Here is a 16,949-nt window from a genome sequence, read left to right on the forward strand (position 1 = left end):
CAACTTCCCCCCTTAACTCCCTCATGGCCTGATCTGGCTGTGTCTGGCCTGATATAGTGTGCAGGATGACATTATTCAGCCTGAGTGTCTTCCTACAGGTCTGGAAATTAATGCTGCTACCAGTCCTCCACTACCAAATCTCTGAACCCATGGGGAACCTCTTGGGCTAGATGACAGCTTTACAGGTCAGATCTGGCTGGCAGGGCAGGGGTTGAGAACAACTATTCTGAATATTGAATACTATTTAGGTATTGAATCAGTGCAGTCTGAAGAGACAAGGCTTAATAGGTAGGTGAACAAGCAGATAGGGGAAATGGGGGCATAGGAACAGGACAGGGGCAATTCTTAGCCAATCATTGATTGCTCCTTGCCTAGTTGTTATCACCTGGCAGTTTTCTGCAATCAATGACTTGAAAGAGGATGAGGGGCTAGCATCACACAGGTGATCCACTTGCAGAAATGGGTTGGATTCCTCACCTTCCTTATTTGCTGCAAGGAGGTTACAGGCTGTGCTTGTGGAAGCTGGAGAATTGCTAGTGGCCAATGCCTTGGCCAATTGTGCCACCTAGCGTCATGAAGAAGCAGAAGAGTGATGTTGGGATGGAAGAGTAAAGCCCTCTTGCACTCTTTTGAGGTATTAGTTGGGAGTAAGCAGATTTGTCATCTTGTTTCCCCACCCCCCCCTGCAGCCTTCCCCTGCCCAACTCTACCTTTTAAAAATCCAGAGCAGACCTGAAGTTGTCAAAATATAGCTTCAACCCCTGCAGCATTTATGATGGAAATGGTCCTTTTTTGCAAACGTGTTCCTTGCCATTCTGTGCCCAAAGCTGCCTCATATTATGTGGTGTTTAAAAAGGAGATAGAGTTAGGAGGATTCAGGGTATGTTGAAATCCCCTGAACCAAGAGCAAAATGCTCGGTTTTGTGAGCAAGCCAAGCATGTTGGGAAAGAACCCAGTCAATATACCTATCATATGGGAAGGAGGCAGGACACTGGTGCTGCTGTGGGAAAGAACAACTTGTTCCTTTTTTTTGCTGCTTCACAGCTTGTTTACATCAGTGATAAAAGAGAGAATAATAGTGTGTACCGTGATGAAGGCGTTAAAGCTGGAGCCCCAAAGCAGCATCTCTGAGAATCTTAGCCTTATTGCAGGGTGTTCAAAGTAACCTCTAATTATCCTGCTAATGGCTCCATTCCCATCAGCTGTTCCCAGGGTTCAAAGTAATTCCCAGGAATGGCATTAAATTCCATAGTGACAGGAAATTTCCTCTTTCCTCTGCAGTAATCTGGTTCCCCCACTCTGCTACCCTGGGTTTCTTCTGCTTTGAGGTGGGTTCTCCCAAATGTCAGCTGTGCCTGTACCAGTCCTGGCCTGAAACCACAGTGGTGTGAAATGGGTAAATAAGAGCTGAAATGGACTGAGTTGCCTCTGGCTGAGATGGGGCTGAGAGGCTGCCCAGCTGATGTGGTAGTAGGAGAGGAGAAGGCAGATGATCCCACAATGTAGCATTTGCCAGGTGCCCAGAGTTTTGGGGAGCTGTTAGGAGCAGGGCTGAGTGTCCACAGTAGCTCAGAGCCTCTTCTCTGATGCGGGGGGGGGGCTAAGTGTAGGGAGGAAAATGTGTAACCTTGCCTGGGAGGTGAGCTGCAACAGGCACGCAGACCTTTTTCTAGCTACAACTTCCATATCTTCACTGAGTAGCAAGTGCCTGACATGCCCTTAGCTGTGCCTTGCCTGCCACCTAGCACCTTCCTGGTTGGGAGGAAGAGGAAATGTATGCTGGAAAAATCAGCCCACCATTCGGTGCTCTCTGGAAAAACCCCATAAGCCCACATGCATGAAGCATACTAAACTGATTACAGCCAGGCAGACTCCTCCCTCCCCTGCTGATTTGCTCCCATGGCCTGTCTCATCTGCAGCAGCCAAATCTGTTTGAGCAGCTCTTCTAATGCTGGGAGTTCTTGTCATGCAGTGTCCTACGGCAGGGGTCATATGTACAATCTGCAGGTCAGATTCAGCCTGTGGAGCTGTATGATCCAGCCTGTGGGTCACTGGACCAATCTGCATGCCATGTGGGGCACATGCTGAATGTGGTGCATGGGGAGCTTGACATGACACCTCATGAAGCCCAGGGGGATGTGGGGTGTGGGCTGCATGTGATGCCCATGCTGGACTGGCTCTGGGGCTAGTTTGGATTGGGCTGTACTGGAGCCAGAGCACATGGCCAGTCAAGCCACCTGAACCATGTGCAGGACATACTGGCTCTGGGGCTCACTGTGCACAGGCATGTGACAGGCAGGGTCAGCATAGGGCTTTTGCTGCAGGTGGAGTATGGGCTGGACCTGGCACTGTGCCCAGCACAGGGGGTCCAGACATGGGCTGCATGTGGTGTCCCATGGGACTGGCCTTGTGTGCTGTCTTCGGTGTGCATGAATGGCTTGGGGTTCAATCCAGACCAGTCCTAGAGCCAACACACATGGCTGGGCTGGAAGGGTGCCACATGCCTGGGCCCAGATGAGTTTGGCAGCCCTGTTCCAGGGCATCTTAAGGCTTCCAGGGCCTGGCTCCAGCACCTGTCTATCCAGCTGCCCCCTTTCTTTGAAGTATTTCCTCCCTGCCCCCTTATTCCTGTAGGGCCATGTCTCACCCATGGCTCAGGAGAGCCTTTGGGTGATCAGGGATCTCTAAGGCATCATAGCAGTGGTGAAGGGCATCAGTTGGTACAGCTGTAGTAGTAAAGAGCTGCAGTGGGAGAAGATCAAAGATGAAGGGAAAAGGAGGGGGTGGCCAGGCTGAAAGCAGGATGGAGGCCTGTAGTGAAACACTATCCTTGCAGCGGCAGGGCAGGGAGGCACCATGGTATGGGATGCAAGCAACTATGCCAAGTGACTGGGTTTTATTTGTTTGGCACCTTCCTGCTTCCCAGGACTCTCCAGTTGCTTCTACTCGACAGCAGAGAGGTTTCATAGTTGTAAGGGTTGGAAGGGACCTGAGCAGATCATCAAGTCCGCCCTCCTGCCATGGGCAGGAATGAATGCTGGGATCAGATGTCCCCAGCTAGGTGATTATCTAGCCTCATTTTGAAGACCTCCAAGGTAGGAGCGAGCAACACTTCCCTTGGAAGTTGGTTCCAGATCCTAGCCACCCTGACTGTGAAGTAGTGCCTCCTGATGTCTAGCCTGAACCTACTCTCAATCAACTTGTGGCTGGTATTCCTTGTTACTCCGGGAGGTGCTTGGAGGAACAGTGTCTCACCCGTTCCCCTATGGTAAGTTTGTAGACGGCCACCAGATCCCCTCTCAGCCTTCTCTTGTGGAGACTGAACAGGTTCAGGTCCTGTAGCCTCTCCTCATACGGCCTACCATGCTGCCCCCTGATCATGTGAGTAGCCCTCCTCTGGACCCTCTTGATGCTGTCACATCCGAAGTATGGCACCCATAACTGGAAGCAGTACTCCAAGCAATCAGCCTCAGTTTCCTTCCCCAGTCCCAGGAGGCAGCACCGGCTTCCCTCCCTCATGTAACTACAGGCTAACTACATGCCCATCAGCCTGACCTCTATCCCAGGGAAGGTCTTTGAAAAGATTATCAAAGAGGCCATTCTTAACAGACTGGCTGACGGCAACGTCCTGAGGGATAGCCAGCATGGATTTGTTGTGGGTAGGTCTTGCTTGACCAATCTTATTTCCTTTTATGACCAGATGACCAATCACCTGGACAAGGGAGAGGAGATTGATGTCATATATATTGACTTCAAAAAAGCCTTCTGTCTGGTATCCCATGATCAGCTCTTGGCAAAACTGGCTCATTGCGGCCTCACGTCCACCACGATCTGAGAAAGATGTTAAACTGTACGGGCCCGAGGACTGAGCCCTGGGGGACTCCACTGCCCACATCCCTCCAGGTCGAAAATGACCCGTCCACCACCACTCTCTGGGTGTGGCCCTCCAGCCAATTTGTGACCCATCTGACTGTGTAGGCATCAATGCCACGGTCGCCTATTTTTTTAATGAGAATGGGGTGAGAGGCAGTGCCAAAAGCCTTCCAAAAGTCCAGAAAGACTACATCCACCACGACACCTGCGTCCAAGGATTTTGTGACCTGACTGTAAAAGGCAACCAGGTTGGTCTGGTAGGACCTGCCCCTAATGAGCCCATGTTGGTTGCCCCTAAGCATAATCTCACCTGCTGGTCCCTCGCAGATGTGCTCCTGGATAATTTTCTCAAAGAGCTGCCCCAGGACTGAGGTAAGACTAACAGGCTTATAGTTACCTGGGTCCTCCTTCCTCCCTTTTTTGAAAATGGGGACCACATTGGCCTTTTTCCAGTCCTCTGGCACCTGGCCAGAGTACCACGAGTGCTTGTAAAGCTGTGCCAGGGGTCCCGCAATGACCCCTGCCAATTCCCTCAGCACCCTGGGATGGAGATCATCTGGACCTGCCGATTTGAACATATCCACCCCACCAGAAGTTCCCTAACTAGGTTCTCTCTGACTCTAGGCCTGGTGGTGCCTCTCCTGAGTCTGTCCAGAATCCCGGTGGGGGAGATGTCTCGGTCCATGCTCAGAAAAATGGGGGCAAACAATTTGTTAAAAGGTCCGCTTTTTCATCTGGTGCGAAAACCACCAGATTGCCAAGGACTGTATGTCACCTGGAAGGAATGTCCTTTTTCAAGCTAATTGCCTGGCTCTTGACATGAGAGCTGCTGTGGTGATTAACATGGTTTATGCTTGGTGAATAACCATGGCAGGTGATCCTGTGCTTGGCTTGGCACCAGCCTTGTTGAACACATGGTGGCCTTCCTACAAATGGTTCATGAGATTTTGGACATGGAGAAAACCCATTGCTTACCTTCTAGCAGACATACTTCCCCACCTAAGACGCTATGAGGGTGCTACTTTGTCGTCCCCCCACTTCCCACCCCACTTGCTAGGATTCTCCAAGGTGGCTGACCTCTGTATCCGGCAAGCTCAGCAGACTCCAAGCAAGTTCAGTTTTAGTCCATGTGCAGCTTAGGAAGTCCAGGCACCAGCAGTGATTTCCTATCCCCCTCGACCCCTGTAAAGGCTGCCAGGAGACAGGTCCATGGAGTCAGGATAGAGCCTGTCTGAACTGGACAAGTGCCCAGTGCTAGGAGAGGATCCCAAGTTTTATGGCAATTATCTCCGATCTCAACAGCTTCCAACGATGTAGCATCTTTCTACCCCTGTCCTAGTACATTCATTCTCAGGTACACCATCCTCCTAGCTCACTCCAGGCAATATACCATCCAGTTGGCCTTGATTTTCCAAGCCAGGTGTCTGCAGCTGTGTCACATAGGGGCAGCTTTCAGCAGGGGTCCAGAATGAGACTCAAACTATCACCTCCATAGAGAGGTGCCTTAGCCCCTCTGCTACAGCACTCTACATTGGTAACCCAGGGAGGGGCTAAATACATCCTTCCTCTGGCTGCACACCCACTGGTCTAGGGGTCTGGAGAGAAGGCAGAGTGAAGCAGATGGCAGGAAGGGTAGAAGGCAAAGGCAGCAGGGGACTTGCAGGCTGCTCTTTGTGGTTTTTTGTTTGCGAATATTGGGTTAAAACCTTGACTTTTAAGCATCTTTCCTGCCCTTTGTTCTGTTTGCAGTTTTCCTCTCTCTATTTGGTTTGGTTAATCATCTGCTGAGCACAAACAGTCATGGGCAACAGCCAGAGGCGCACACAGTGTGATGGCCCCTCAGGATCGATCTGGATTCACCTCTGTCTATAAGATGCCACTCTGCCCTGCCTTCTCTCTCTGGAGTTATTACATGCTATTAAAAAAAGCCTCTGAGATGCTGGGGATTTGTGGCATTAGGTTTATTGCCAGTTACCAAGACTTGCTGTGGGGTGACAGTACAAGAGAAACTAGATAATCACAACATATGGTTCACAAAATAGACTGTGGTGGGAATGGATTCAAACCTAATGCTTGGATTCCAACCTCTGATCCAACCAGCTTTTTGATCATTACAGCAACCAATCAAATCCAAGCATAGGTGTAATCAGGGAGCAACAAATGAAGAAACTACCGCTTACTTGTCTTTTGTGGGGAGAGAAAATAGCCTCTTTTTTTTTTTTCTGGTTGCAATAACTCAGTGACTTGCACTGATTCTCAGATTGATTGACAGTTATGAGTCCCAGCCAAGCTAGCTTAACCTTTGAGGATAGCTCCATGTACAGTAGTTACTACTGGTTCAGCCAGTGGAAATTCATGTTTGAGTTACCAGATGGGACTGATGTCTAAAGAAACCAGTCTTCTGATCCTGGTTTGAAGTCCACTAAAGTTGCAAGGCCAATTGGCCAAATTCTGAGATCAGTGCAGAGTGACTCTGCAGAAACAAGTGGAGTCTCTTTTGCATTGTCTGCCTGTGTTGCTGCACATCAGTGCAATAGTTTGAGTAGCAGTGATGAGTTGAAACCACAGAACTGGCTCTTAAGCATATCCTAAATCAGTTCCTACAAGCTCTGAATACCCTGAACTTCCATTGACTTCAGTAGGAGTTGAAGTCAGTCAGTAGCCTCAAGCAGACACACACCACGTCATAAGACTGGACCCTAAGTCACTCATCTGGACACCAAATCACTCAGGGACCTGAGGCAAGGCACTCCATCACTCTGAACCTCAGTTTCCCTATTTGACAATGGATGCAATAGCACTCACTATGGGTTCAACACACAGAGATAGGTTTCCTTACATAATGGCATTTTACCAGGGAAAACAGCAACACATTACCACCAACACAAGATGGCTTCGATCTTTGTTCCTAACAGCCCCTCCCACCCCTCTTTCTGCCATGGTCAGTGCCACACAAAGGCATCTGTCGCTGAACTGCATAACTCTGGCCCCATTTCATAGCACCTATCCCATGAGACATCGCATGAGCTTTGAGGTGGCTGTGACTGCAGGCCTCTGATGGAAGGTGCTAGGGGACTGGACGGTGTTAGACTGCACCAGCCTTTTATCCGGGCACTTGCAGATGCACATTCTGCACCTGGGGACAAATGGGGGTCTCACAGAGGTATCTGCTCCTCTGAATCTTTAACAAATAGTGGTTCAGATCGCCAGGGCACCACACAATTTCATACGCTCCTCAGGCTGAGAGAGAAGCCCGGGGCTGGAATAGCAGGAGGAATGAAGGGCTGGAGTTAAAGGTATTTTTGTGTGGGCGAGACCAGCAAGGACAGAGGGGGATGGATTGGAGCTTAGGCTGGAACGAGGGGCACCACAGTGCTGAGAAGAGAAGTCCTGGCTAGAACAAAGCTGGTTAGTCCCTCGCTTTCACAGCCGAGGTTACTTGAAAGCGGAAGCACATCATATAAGATGCTGCTGTTTGCTTTGCTGTCTGTTCCTGGCTCATTTTTGGCTTGTAGGAAGACATACTGCAAAGCAGAGCTAACAGGTTGTCCGCTCAGATGGATCAAGTTGCTCTGCCGCCTCCCACATGCCACCTCTGATGTGCCCAAACATGCTCCACCCACCCAAGGCCATTCACCTCCTGTTGTGCTCAGGAGTCTGAAGTACACCTTCCTGTCCCTTGGAGAGGAGAGCAGTGTCCACATTTCTAGGACCGAATCCATTTGTGCTGAGGCTGAGGGGCACAACAGATCTGAGGGCCATGAAGTTCCAGGGTCTCCTCTTCATTCTCTTCCTAGCCACAGCCAGTGGGACCCCCATTGGAGATCGGGATATCCAAGTGCAGGAGAACTTCGACCCAGATCGGGTAATGATTGTCCAACATTTATGTTAACTCTCAGAAGTAAGCGAGAAAAATGAAGAGGGTGGGCTCCCAGCTGATACGTGTGGATTTTCAATTGTTGTCAGGTTCTAGTCTGATGAGACGTGGGCACAGCTGTAAAGTGAATCTGGCATGTGATCTGTTTGATCACCAATATAATAAACATGGAAAATGCACATTGTACACATGTGGGATCCCCTTGTATGCTGATGGGGCTGGGAGCCACAGACTAGGATTTTTATTGGGCAGAGACAGGGAGCTATAGGATGTCAATGAAAATTAGTATGGGAAGTAAAGGGAGTAATGGAACAACACTTCACTGTGGGCAAAGCTATTAAATTAATTGTTGCCAGCATCTAAAGCTGTGCTGTCTTGGTTAATGGATTCCATTTAAAATATGCCACTCCAGAAGGAATTAGATGGCTTTTCCAGGTGGAAAAATGGCATGGATTTAAGTAATTGTCCATTGCTTCTCCTTAGTGCCCCTGGCACTTGTGACCCTGGCTCGCCTAGTAGCCAGTAGAGGCACTGTCCAAAAGGTATGAAAATAAACCAGTGAAGACAGGTCTCCAGAGACTCCAGAAGTAACAAGTTCAGAGATACTGAATTCACCTCCTGAAGGCTCCTGCCCACAGGATCTGTTTGTTTCATTAGTACTCATATTCTTTTCCTCTGGCAGGGTAACCTTCAAAGTGGTCTTTTAGCTCCAATTAAAAATAAGATATTGTATGATAAGCTCATGTGGCACTTGTATATCACTGTGCAGCTAATTTAACAACCTGGGCTTTCCTGCTCTGTTGCCTGTGTGTCCATGTAGGCTTTGTTCCAAGCAAAACACTGAACTCCCAGCCATGGAAGGATGATAGTGTGGAATTGCCTCAGCTCCTGTTTGCAAAGTGAAGGGCTGGGGCAGTCATGGGTTGTGCTCTCTTCTCTCCTAGATCTATGGGAAATGGTATGACATTGCCATTGGCACAACATGCCAGTGGATGAAGAACTACAAGGACAAATTCAACATGGGCACGCTGGTGCTGGAACCTGGCCTGACCAGTGATCAAATCAGCACCACCAGCACCAGGCTCAGGTAGGTGCTGTTGAAGGAAGAGTTGGGGCATCTCACTGCTCATGTGACATACTGCACCCTGGTGATACTAAACACAGGAGCATGGCACAGGTATATACTGCACCAGCCTTTTATCTGGGCATTGGCAGCTGAATCCAGGAGAGCTGAGGCTGCAGCACTCCACAGTGGGCCTAATTTCTTCTGGGATGAGCTCCTGCCCCTTCTATGACACTCCCCTGCACTACTGAATCACATATTGCCTACTGTGGTGGTCAAGCAGTGGGAGGAACAGCATGATTTCACGTGCAGAACATGCATCAGAAGATGTGAGTTTTGTTCCTAGCTCTGCCACTTGAGTTGCTGTTTGGTCTTGGTCATGTTCCTGGTTTTACAGGGCCCAGGGGAGGGATAACATTAACAAGCTTGTTTTTTTGGAACCTTTGGAGATCTATGGATGGAGAAATGCAAAGTTGTAGATTCAATGGGAAGGAGTTGAAGGAGGCATTGACTACAGATGGCCAGTTCCTCTTGGTTGGACTTCCAGCCTCAAAGGAGGGAGTGGACTTGAATGAATTTTACCCTCCAAATACCAGTGGTCAAAACAGCACCCAAGTGATTATCAGAGTAGTCTCAGTATGGGTAGATAGCACAAAGCACTGGCACTTTCCCTGATCCAGATTTGGCTTCATCCCAGATCTAAATAAAGTTGATGTGCCTGGGACATTTCAGCTGACGATCAAGGGTTCTGTTGACATCAAAGGTTTTGCAGGGATGTAAACACTGACTTCTTCCAGCGTCAAGGGTAAAAATGGATGAAAACTAAGAGCTGGCATTTTCTGAGGGGGGCCTTGAGTATAATAAAGGGTGTTCAGAATTTACAAATGTTGAGAACCACTGCCTTAGTCACACAGCATCAAATCCTGCTCCCTCCTTCACTGCTAAAGAGGGTCCAGGGCTAAAAGTTGGGCCAGAGACTGTATTTGTGGGGGAGATATGAGAACTTCTTGTGAGGGATAGGGCTGGTGGATCCAGAGGTGTGGAGATCTATGTTATTTCAGTTGGCAGTGACTAGCAACATCTAGTGGTTAGATCTGATATTAATAAAATGAACCAGTGCCAAGGGGAAAAGCTACAATGACTTGAGACTTTTTTTTTTCTCTCTCTCCCTGCCCCCCACCCTTTCCCAGGCAAGGCGTCTGCACCAGGGTTTCGGGAGAGTACCAGAAAACCAATATACCTGGAAAATACACCTATCACAACCCCAGTAAGTTTGAGAATGGTCATCCTTCTGCTTTGGTCTTAAAGCTGCATTTACTTACAACTCCTAGATGTAAAACTTAACAATAAAAAGAGAATGAGAGTGCAGCTCTGAGTAATGAGATGAAAGGAAAGGAAAGAAATGATCTCTGGGAGATCATGTCTAATGTGGAGCTATGGGCACCAGTCTCCCAATGGAAATGGTGGAAACTCCAGGGCTTGGAACATTAAGGGAAAAACCCTGAAGAATGTGGAGTGCAGGTTAATCCTTTAGTAGCAGAGGATCAGACTGGCCATTTTAGCAGACATCTTCAACCTCTAACTTTGAAGATCCTAGAAGGTGCACACAGTAGCCACCACAGTGAAAAGTGCACTGTTTAGTTTCTCTCTTGAATAGGTTTCAAGGTGTTGCTTACCATCCACTGTGTTTGACCAAATGATGTGGGCATAAAATGGGAGTAATATGGTAGCAGTGTTGTGGGTCCAGTACTCATTGTTTAAAAAATGGGATACCTTATTGCAGTGTCTAAACAGAGAACCCAGGGCTGCATTTGGGTACCCAAGTTTGAATGTTGTAGCTTTCATTAGTCTAGTTAGACAATAAGGGCTGAAATGCTTGTGTCATGTTACAATGGACAGGCTGTGAAATGCCCTAGGGTTAGTTCTCTCTGCACTGAGGGCTATTAAACCTCATTGGTGCCCCTTTCCCAGGTACAGTGGCTAGGGTAGAAGCAGGCAGTTTCAGAGAGGACTAGTTCATCCCTGCCAACTGCCTGCCTTCACCTTCCCTGTTCTAAATGCTGATTCTATCCTATGCATTTGCCTTTAGAAAATTATCCCCTGGATGTTCTTACTATAAAGCTCTGTGTGCATTTCCTTTTGATACAGAATGGGAGGTATCCATTGTCTCCTATGTGCTTCACACCAACTATGATGAATATGCCATCATGCTAATGGAGAAGAAAAGCAACTTTGGACTGACCACAACACTGAAACTCTATGGTAAACACCACTGACTGTGGCATTTCACTGTCCCATTAATAAAACCGAATGAACTTTGGTGTGTGCATCATGTGGAACAACAGCAGCTACCCTTGTGTTTAATCTGAGCTGTTTGGAGCTCTTGGTCTCTAGCTGTGGTGACTCAGGTTCGGCCCAGCTGAATGACATGGAATGAGTTCCCCGTGTGCCTGAAGGCTTGTATCACACACCTTGTACCTGAATCTGGTATCCTTTGGTGTGAATGAGGAAATACCTTTTTAGGAGAGGCTCGGGGCAGTGGTGGCAGAGGATGCTGTTATTCAGAATGGAGGTGCAATAGCGAGGCTGGCCTTTATCTGCTGCTTGGATGTACACAGAAACAGAGGCCTAATCCAGGCTGGAAAATGCCGTGTTCCTACTCACTGGGCTGGCTCCAGGAGTGCTGTAGGAGGGGAAATAGCACATCTTGAGATCCTATCTCTCTTCCAAGCCCTACACCACACCATGGTTAAGCATTGGTTTCTCTCCTGGTGCCTAGGGAGGAGCCCAGATGTGCGAGAGAGCCTCATTGAGGAGTTCCGACTGCTTGCTCGTGAGCTGGACATTCCTGATGACTCCATCTTCATCCTGATCAATAAAGGTAACCAAGCAATAATCAGGGGGTTGCTGTCAGGGGCTTCTCCTCCATTCTGCCTGGACACTTCATCTATTTGTCTCTCCATGTGGCTCTCTCTTCTTGGTACTGCCAGTCTCCCTCCATGACACTGTCCCTTGAGAAGGGCAGGATAAGGTGGTAGCATGCTCCATGAAGGATGGCTGGTGGGGTGGGCTGAGAAGAGCAGTCTGTGTGGGAGTGAGAAGTAAGAGAGAAGAGGCAGCAGAAGATCTGTGGTGGGTCAGGAGAGGCAGTGAAGAGCATTGGGTACAGGGCCATCTCTCTAACGGATCATACACCCTGACCTGGGCTCTCATGGGGCCTGTTCACTTTCAGTTGTTGGCCAGAGCAAACTGTCACAAAGCTGTTGTTTACAACGTGCTCCAAGCTGCCTGCACACTATGGGGATGGTACAGCTAGAGAGGCACACTTCCCACCTGGAGTCTTACATATAGTATGTGTCCATGTAGCAGCATTCCCCATCAGGCTGGAGTCCAGGAACAAACTGTTCTCCTGTCTGACAGCTCTCTCCATCATCACTCTGTAGCAGCGTCTTTGCCCTGCAGTATCTTCTCTGGGTTCCACCACATGGGCCAGAGCAGCCTTCACACTCAGCCCATTTGGCACTCCTTGTCCCTCGGCCTCCTAGTTTCCCATCTGAGACCACCAGGTCCTCACTTCTTGTCTACTGGGGAGATCAAAGGTAGAGAGTGGAGAGTGTGAGAGTTTGTGTGTGTCCCTGTGTCTCAGAAGATGTTAGGGGTACAATGAACAGTTGGGAAGGCCTTTTAGGAGGTGCCTGCTTGTGACAACAGCTTCTAACCCCCCTTCCTAGCTCCCTCCCTGCTAACATTGTGCTTGTTCCTTGGTACAGGTGAATGTATTCCCAGTGAGACTGAAACGGAAACTGAATCCTCGGTGAGTTGTGCTGTAGGAATCAAATGAGGTTCGTTTCTTGGGTCTCCAGAGGATTGCACTGAGCTGGAAGTGTTTCCTTGGGAGAGCCCATTCTGGATCTTCTATTTCCTGGAAACCCATGATATACTGGGACTATAGGAAACTCATCAGCCACATACAATGGCTAAATGACCGAGGAGAGAGGCCTTCTGTCCTGTTACCTCTCCCTGGAGTCCAGTTCTGCAAAGCTTCTGGCTGGTCTAAGGCACTGAGAAGGTTCAGTTTTATACACAAGTCATAAATAACCAGTGGGGTTTGCTGCCACAAGATATTGTCCAGGCCAGCTGAACTGAAAAGAAGGAGCAGGAAAGGAGGGTTTCCAAAGTTATTTAATACTGGATTTAAAACACATGAAGGGAGATAACATGCCTGTGTTGGGCACGAGCTGACCATTGACTACCTACACTCAGCAAAATAACTTTCCCTTAGCCAGATTATTTCATAACTGTCCTTTATGAGGTTTCTGGCTTCTTCCTCTGCCATGTTTAGTATTGAACACTATGACAAGGCACTGGGTTAGCTGGATCATTGGTGTGGCCTGGCCTGGCAATGTCTACAGTCCTAGACACATAAGTACTGATAGCTACTCTATGCCTGAAGTAGGGGTGCAGGCTGTGTGGAGGGAGGGGCTCTTTGTAATGTTCCAGCCTTTGAAAAGCTGAAGGTGTGTGAAAAATTGCAACAATTTTTCCAGCCTGTTTTCACTTGCCCTTGTTTGGTGCCTGATCCTGGCCCAGTGGGAAGGCTGGGCCCCTTGGCCTACAGGTCTGTGTCAGGTGTGCAGAGTGTCTGTGTCCCCTCCCATCTCTCCCCAGTTTAGAAGAGAAACTGGGTTTTATGGTCCCCAGATGTTCCACTGCATTGCTGATGGGGACTTGCAAGCCTCCAACAAAGGGATCAGCTTGCTTAAATGACAGCTTTTTCTTCTGTATGTAGAGGGTTCGGAGAGAGGTCCTGCCTGAAGAAGAAGGCTCTGCTGGTGGTCCCCTGCCAACATTCACTGGCCATAAGGAAGGTATGTCTGGGGTCCCCATACACTGAGGTCAGTATCCCCAGGTTTAATCAGTGTGAGTGTAGTATTGGTGGATTACTTGCAGCATGACTGTTCTTCCTCAGTTTCTGTTTGAAATCACAAAAACAACTGTGCAGCCTCAGCACTTCAATGTCTACATTTTACCTAAAGCAGCTTTTCTAGACCTCCAGGTCTTGTGACTTTCAGGCTTGCTGTCTTAGGACCTTCCAAGACAAGAAGCAAGTGAAGTGCATCTTATCAGACAACTGGGAATCCCCTTGCTCCAATGATATAGAGCTACCTTCCCTTGCCCAGCAAGGTAGTAAGATACTGGACTACCAAGGAGCTACTAGTCCAGGACCAACCATCACTCCTCCTCGTTCTTCCGTGTGGGTGACCTCCCTGGGAATATGCCACATTTACAGGGGAAAGTCAAAGTAGCACCCACATTGCTGACAAGAGGATTATTATAAAGGGTGGATAAATGAATCTTCCTATAGGTGTGAGTTGCTTGGCTAGGCCTCAGGGGAGGTGGTCTGGTGGGCAAAGGGTGTAGCCCTGAGGAGTCCTTGTTACCTGCTGGATGGTTCTGTGGGTGCCCAATTCACCTCATTTAGGGTCAACCATCTTGTTTTCTTTAGATTTCTGCAGGCTGACCAAAGATGCTGGCCCCTGCTTGGGGGCGATCACTAGACATTTCTACAACTCCTCTTCCTGGGCCTGTGAAACCTTCCTCTATGGTGGTTGTCTGGGGAATGGGAATAACTTCCATTCAGAGAAGGATTGTCTCCAGGCATGTCGGACTGAGGGTAAGTGGGGCAGATGCATGACTCCAAGGGTCTCTGGTATGATCTTGTGCCAGTGTGAGGAGGGCAGGATCAAGTTTGGTTGTCCTGATCTGTGCACACTAGGGCTCTCCCCTTGGGCAAGCAACATAGGCTCATAAGGCCCCATGCAGAGAAACAAATGCAGAGCCTTGTAGGAGAGCCACAGCAGCTTTTTGATGTCTCTGGGGAGTCATCCAGGTCCAGAAAGAGACCCAGAGTCAGCCATGCCTGAGTCCTAACAGGATGATGTAGCCTTAAAAGGGAGAGGGGTGTTTTCCAGTGAAGAAAGGAAGATACCAACCTCTTACATCTACTTCCTAGGGGCTCCCATTCAGGCACATTTTAAAGCTATCACCAGTAATGACTCTAATAGTCTCTGGATGGAGGAATTTGGGATGAAGGGATCTATATAATGTCACTAAGTATTGCCCAATGACAGGATGCAAACCTGTCATTGGGTAAGCTGTGTGCAGTAAGCCAAGGGCTAGCTGCAGGGATTTTACCTCTCCTTATAGCATCTCTGTGCTTTCCCATCCCTCTCCACTGAGCTCAGAACTGGTGTGCTCTTCAGTGTATCAGAGATCATCCCTCCAGAGATGCAGTGAGGGGAAAGGTTATATCACAGTGTTGGGCACTCCAGAAAGTCTTCAGCTTTGTCTACAGCAATTTTCTACTCACTTACAGCCATATCGGTTAAGGGCAGGATTTCTTACCCATGCAGTCATAACAGTACAAACTGCAGTCACTTGGGTATTAAGATCTAGTCTACACTGGGTGCATCTACACATGATACTACATGGCTGGAGCAATGTGCTATGGCAACATAGCGTCAGCGGGCACAAACAATGACACCACAGCTATGTTGCTGTAGCAACGTGCTCCCTCATTGTAGCATGTTGCTATGGCAATAGAGGGGCTAAAAATAACTGCGCTGCCAGCACAATGCAGTATGGGTTGTTACTGTGCCGTCATTTAGTACTTCCAAAAGGAAGTACTAAATGATGGCGCAGTAACAAAGGTGCTGTAGGGACACATGTAGACACGCCCACTGCAAAGTAGTACCATCTCTGCTGAATAGAGCGAGGCATCTGCTGCCATCCAGTAGCCAGCTGAAGAAGTATAGACACTCCTATGCTTTCTGGGGGGCATTCAAGCTCTGGTGACAATTGTGCAGAATGGCCAGAGCTGGATGCAGGTTTTGCTGCTCTCAACTGAGTGGAGAGTAGCTGTTATTTGCTGCCAGAAGTTCTTCTGGAAGAGGCAGCTTAGCATCAACAAGGCCAAGGGTGCCTCCTGGGCTGTGTGGTTCCCTTCTCCAAATGGGAAGCAACTATCCCAGTACAGAGGCACAGTCCAGAGAAGAGTGGGAAAAGTGTTCTGATGCACTGTGTGTGCTCCTGTACAGACATGTGCAATAGCAGAGCTGTGTCTATGCTGGAGGATTTGTATTATTTGAATTATACTAGTTTTGTTAAGAAGATACAACCTATGTGTGGACACAAACCCTTAGCTATATGGGCGAGTTCTCAGAGAAGCGGTCTGCACCTAATTAGGAATTCCTGTTAGTTCCTCCCCCAGCCACTTTCCATCCTGTGGGGTACCCCACCTTGCCTTGCCCAATGGGACAGACCTTTGGAGGCAGCTTACAAGACTAGGTTTTTCTCCAACTGGCTCCAGTTTAAGGATTTATTAAGCCCATTTCTCTTCCCTTGTCTCTCTCTCCTAGCTTCCTGCAGGTTGCCCATCATGCCAGGGCCCTGTCAGCAACAGGTGAAACTCTGGGCTTTCGATGCAAGCCAGGACAAATGCGTTATGTTCAACTATGGAGGATGCCAAGGCAATGGGAACAAATTCTACACAGAGAAGGAGTGCAAGGAGTACTGCGGTGCTGGCCAGCTGGAAGGTACTGCTTGCCTGGGGCATGAAGCACAGACGAGCTACTGCTAGCATCCTCACATTCGGTGCCTGGGCTAAGTACCTGAGCCTGGATAGTGGTGCTTGAGAAAGAGCCCTGTTTTTCAGAAGGGCTGAGCACCTGGATCTCCATGTGAACACATCCTAAAACCTCACAGATTTTGTTTACTGTGTGCTTGACTGGCGCCTCTAAGATGATGTCTGACTTCATGCACTGAAGCCTAAAAATATTTCCCTAGGTGTCTTTTTCAGGGGGACACACCCATACCCAGACAGTGGCACAGACAAGATCACAGTTCATGTCTCCTAATGCCCAGTTTCATATCTAACAAGATTCCCTCCCTTGGTGATTAAGGCTGTCTGCACATTTCTGTCCTGAATGCACTGACCACTCAGATGCATGATACACTCACCTATGAGCTGCTAGATATGCTTCTATTATCCACTTGCTGTCTGCCCCCTGAACCTGGTACCAGCCAGGTCTCCATACTTGTGCAGTATCCCAGAACATTGCCAGTGTCTCTGCCCT

At 48.7% G+C, this 16,949-nt stretch overlaps 1 protein-coding gene across 4 annotated transcripts in view; it reads left to right on the forward strand.

Moving 5' to 3' along the window:
- Window positions 1-508: 508 nt before the first annotated feature.
- Window positions 509-16,949, forward strand: part of AMBP (alpha-1-microglobulin/bikunin precursor) — a 17,471-nt gene continuing 1,030 nt past the window's right edge. The window contains exons 1-10 of one of the 4 annotated variants that reach the window (XM_025203044.1): window positions 560-634; window positions 7,672-7,739; window positions 8,696-8,838; window positions 10,005-10,081; window positions 10,963-11,076; window positions 11,594-11,695; window positions 12,585-12,628; window positions 13,604-13,682; window positions 14,321-14,488; window positions 16,233-16,409. In XM_025203044.1, coding sequence (XP_025058829.1) covers window positions 8,744-8,838; window positions 10,005-10,081; window positions 10,963-11,076; window positions 11,594-11,695; window positions 12,585-12,628; window positions 13,604-13,682; window positions 14,321-14,488; window positions 16,233-16,409 — 856 coding nt within the window. In that variant the 5' untranslated portion in view covers window positions 560-634; window positions 7,672-7,739; window positions 8,696-8,743. Of the gene's footprint in view, window positions 635-1,256; window positions 1,330-7,561; window positions 7,740-8,695; window positions 8,839-10,004; window positions 10,082-10,962; window positions 11,077-11,593; window positions 11,696-12,584; window positions 12,629-13,603; window positions 13,683-14,320; window positions 14,489-16,232; window positions 16,410-16,949 lie in introns of those variants that run through there. The other 3 variants (XM_025203043.1, XM_025203042.1, XM_006022683.3) reach the window with 3 other exon arrangements.

This window comes from Alligator sinensis, unplaced genomic scaffold (assembly GCF_000455745.1).
Source record: "Alligator sinensis unplaced genomic scaffold, ASM45574v1 scaffold235_1, whole genome shotgun sequence".
In the NCBI taxonomy this organism is placed as follows: Eukaryota; Metazoa; Chordata; order Crocodylia; family Alligatoridae; genus Alligator; species Alligator sinensis.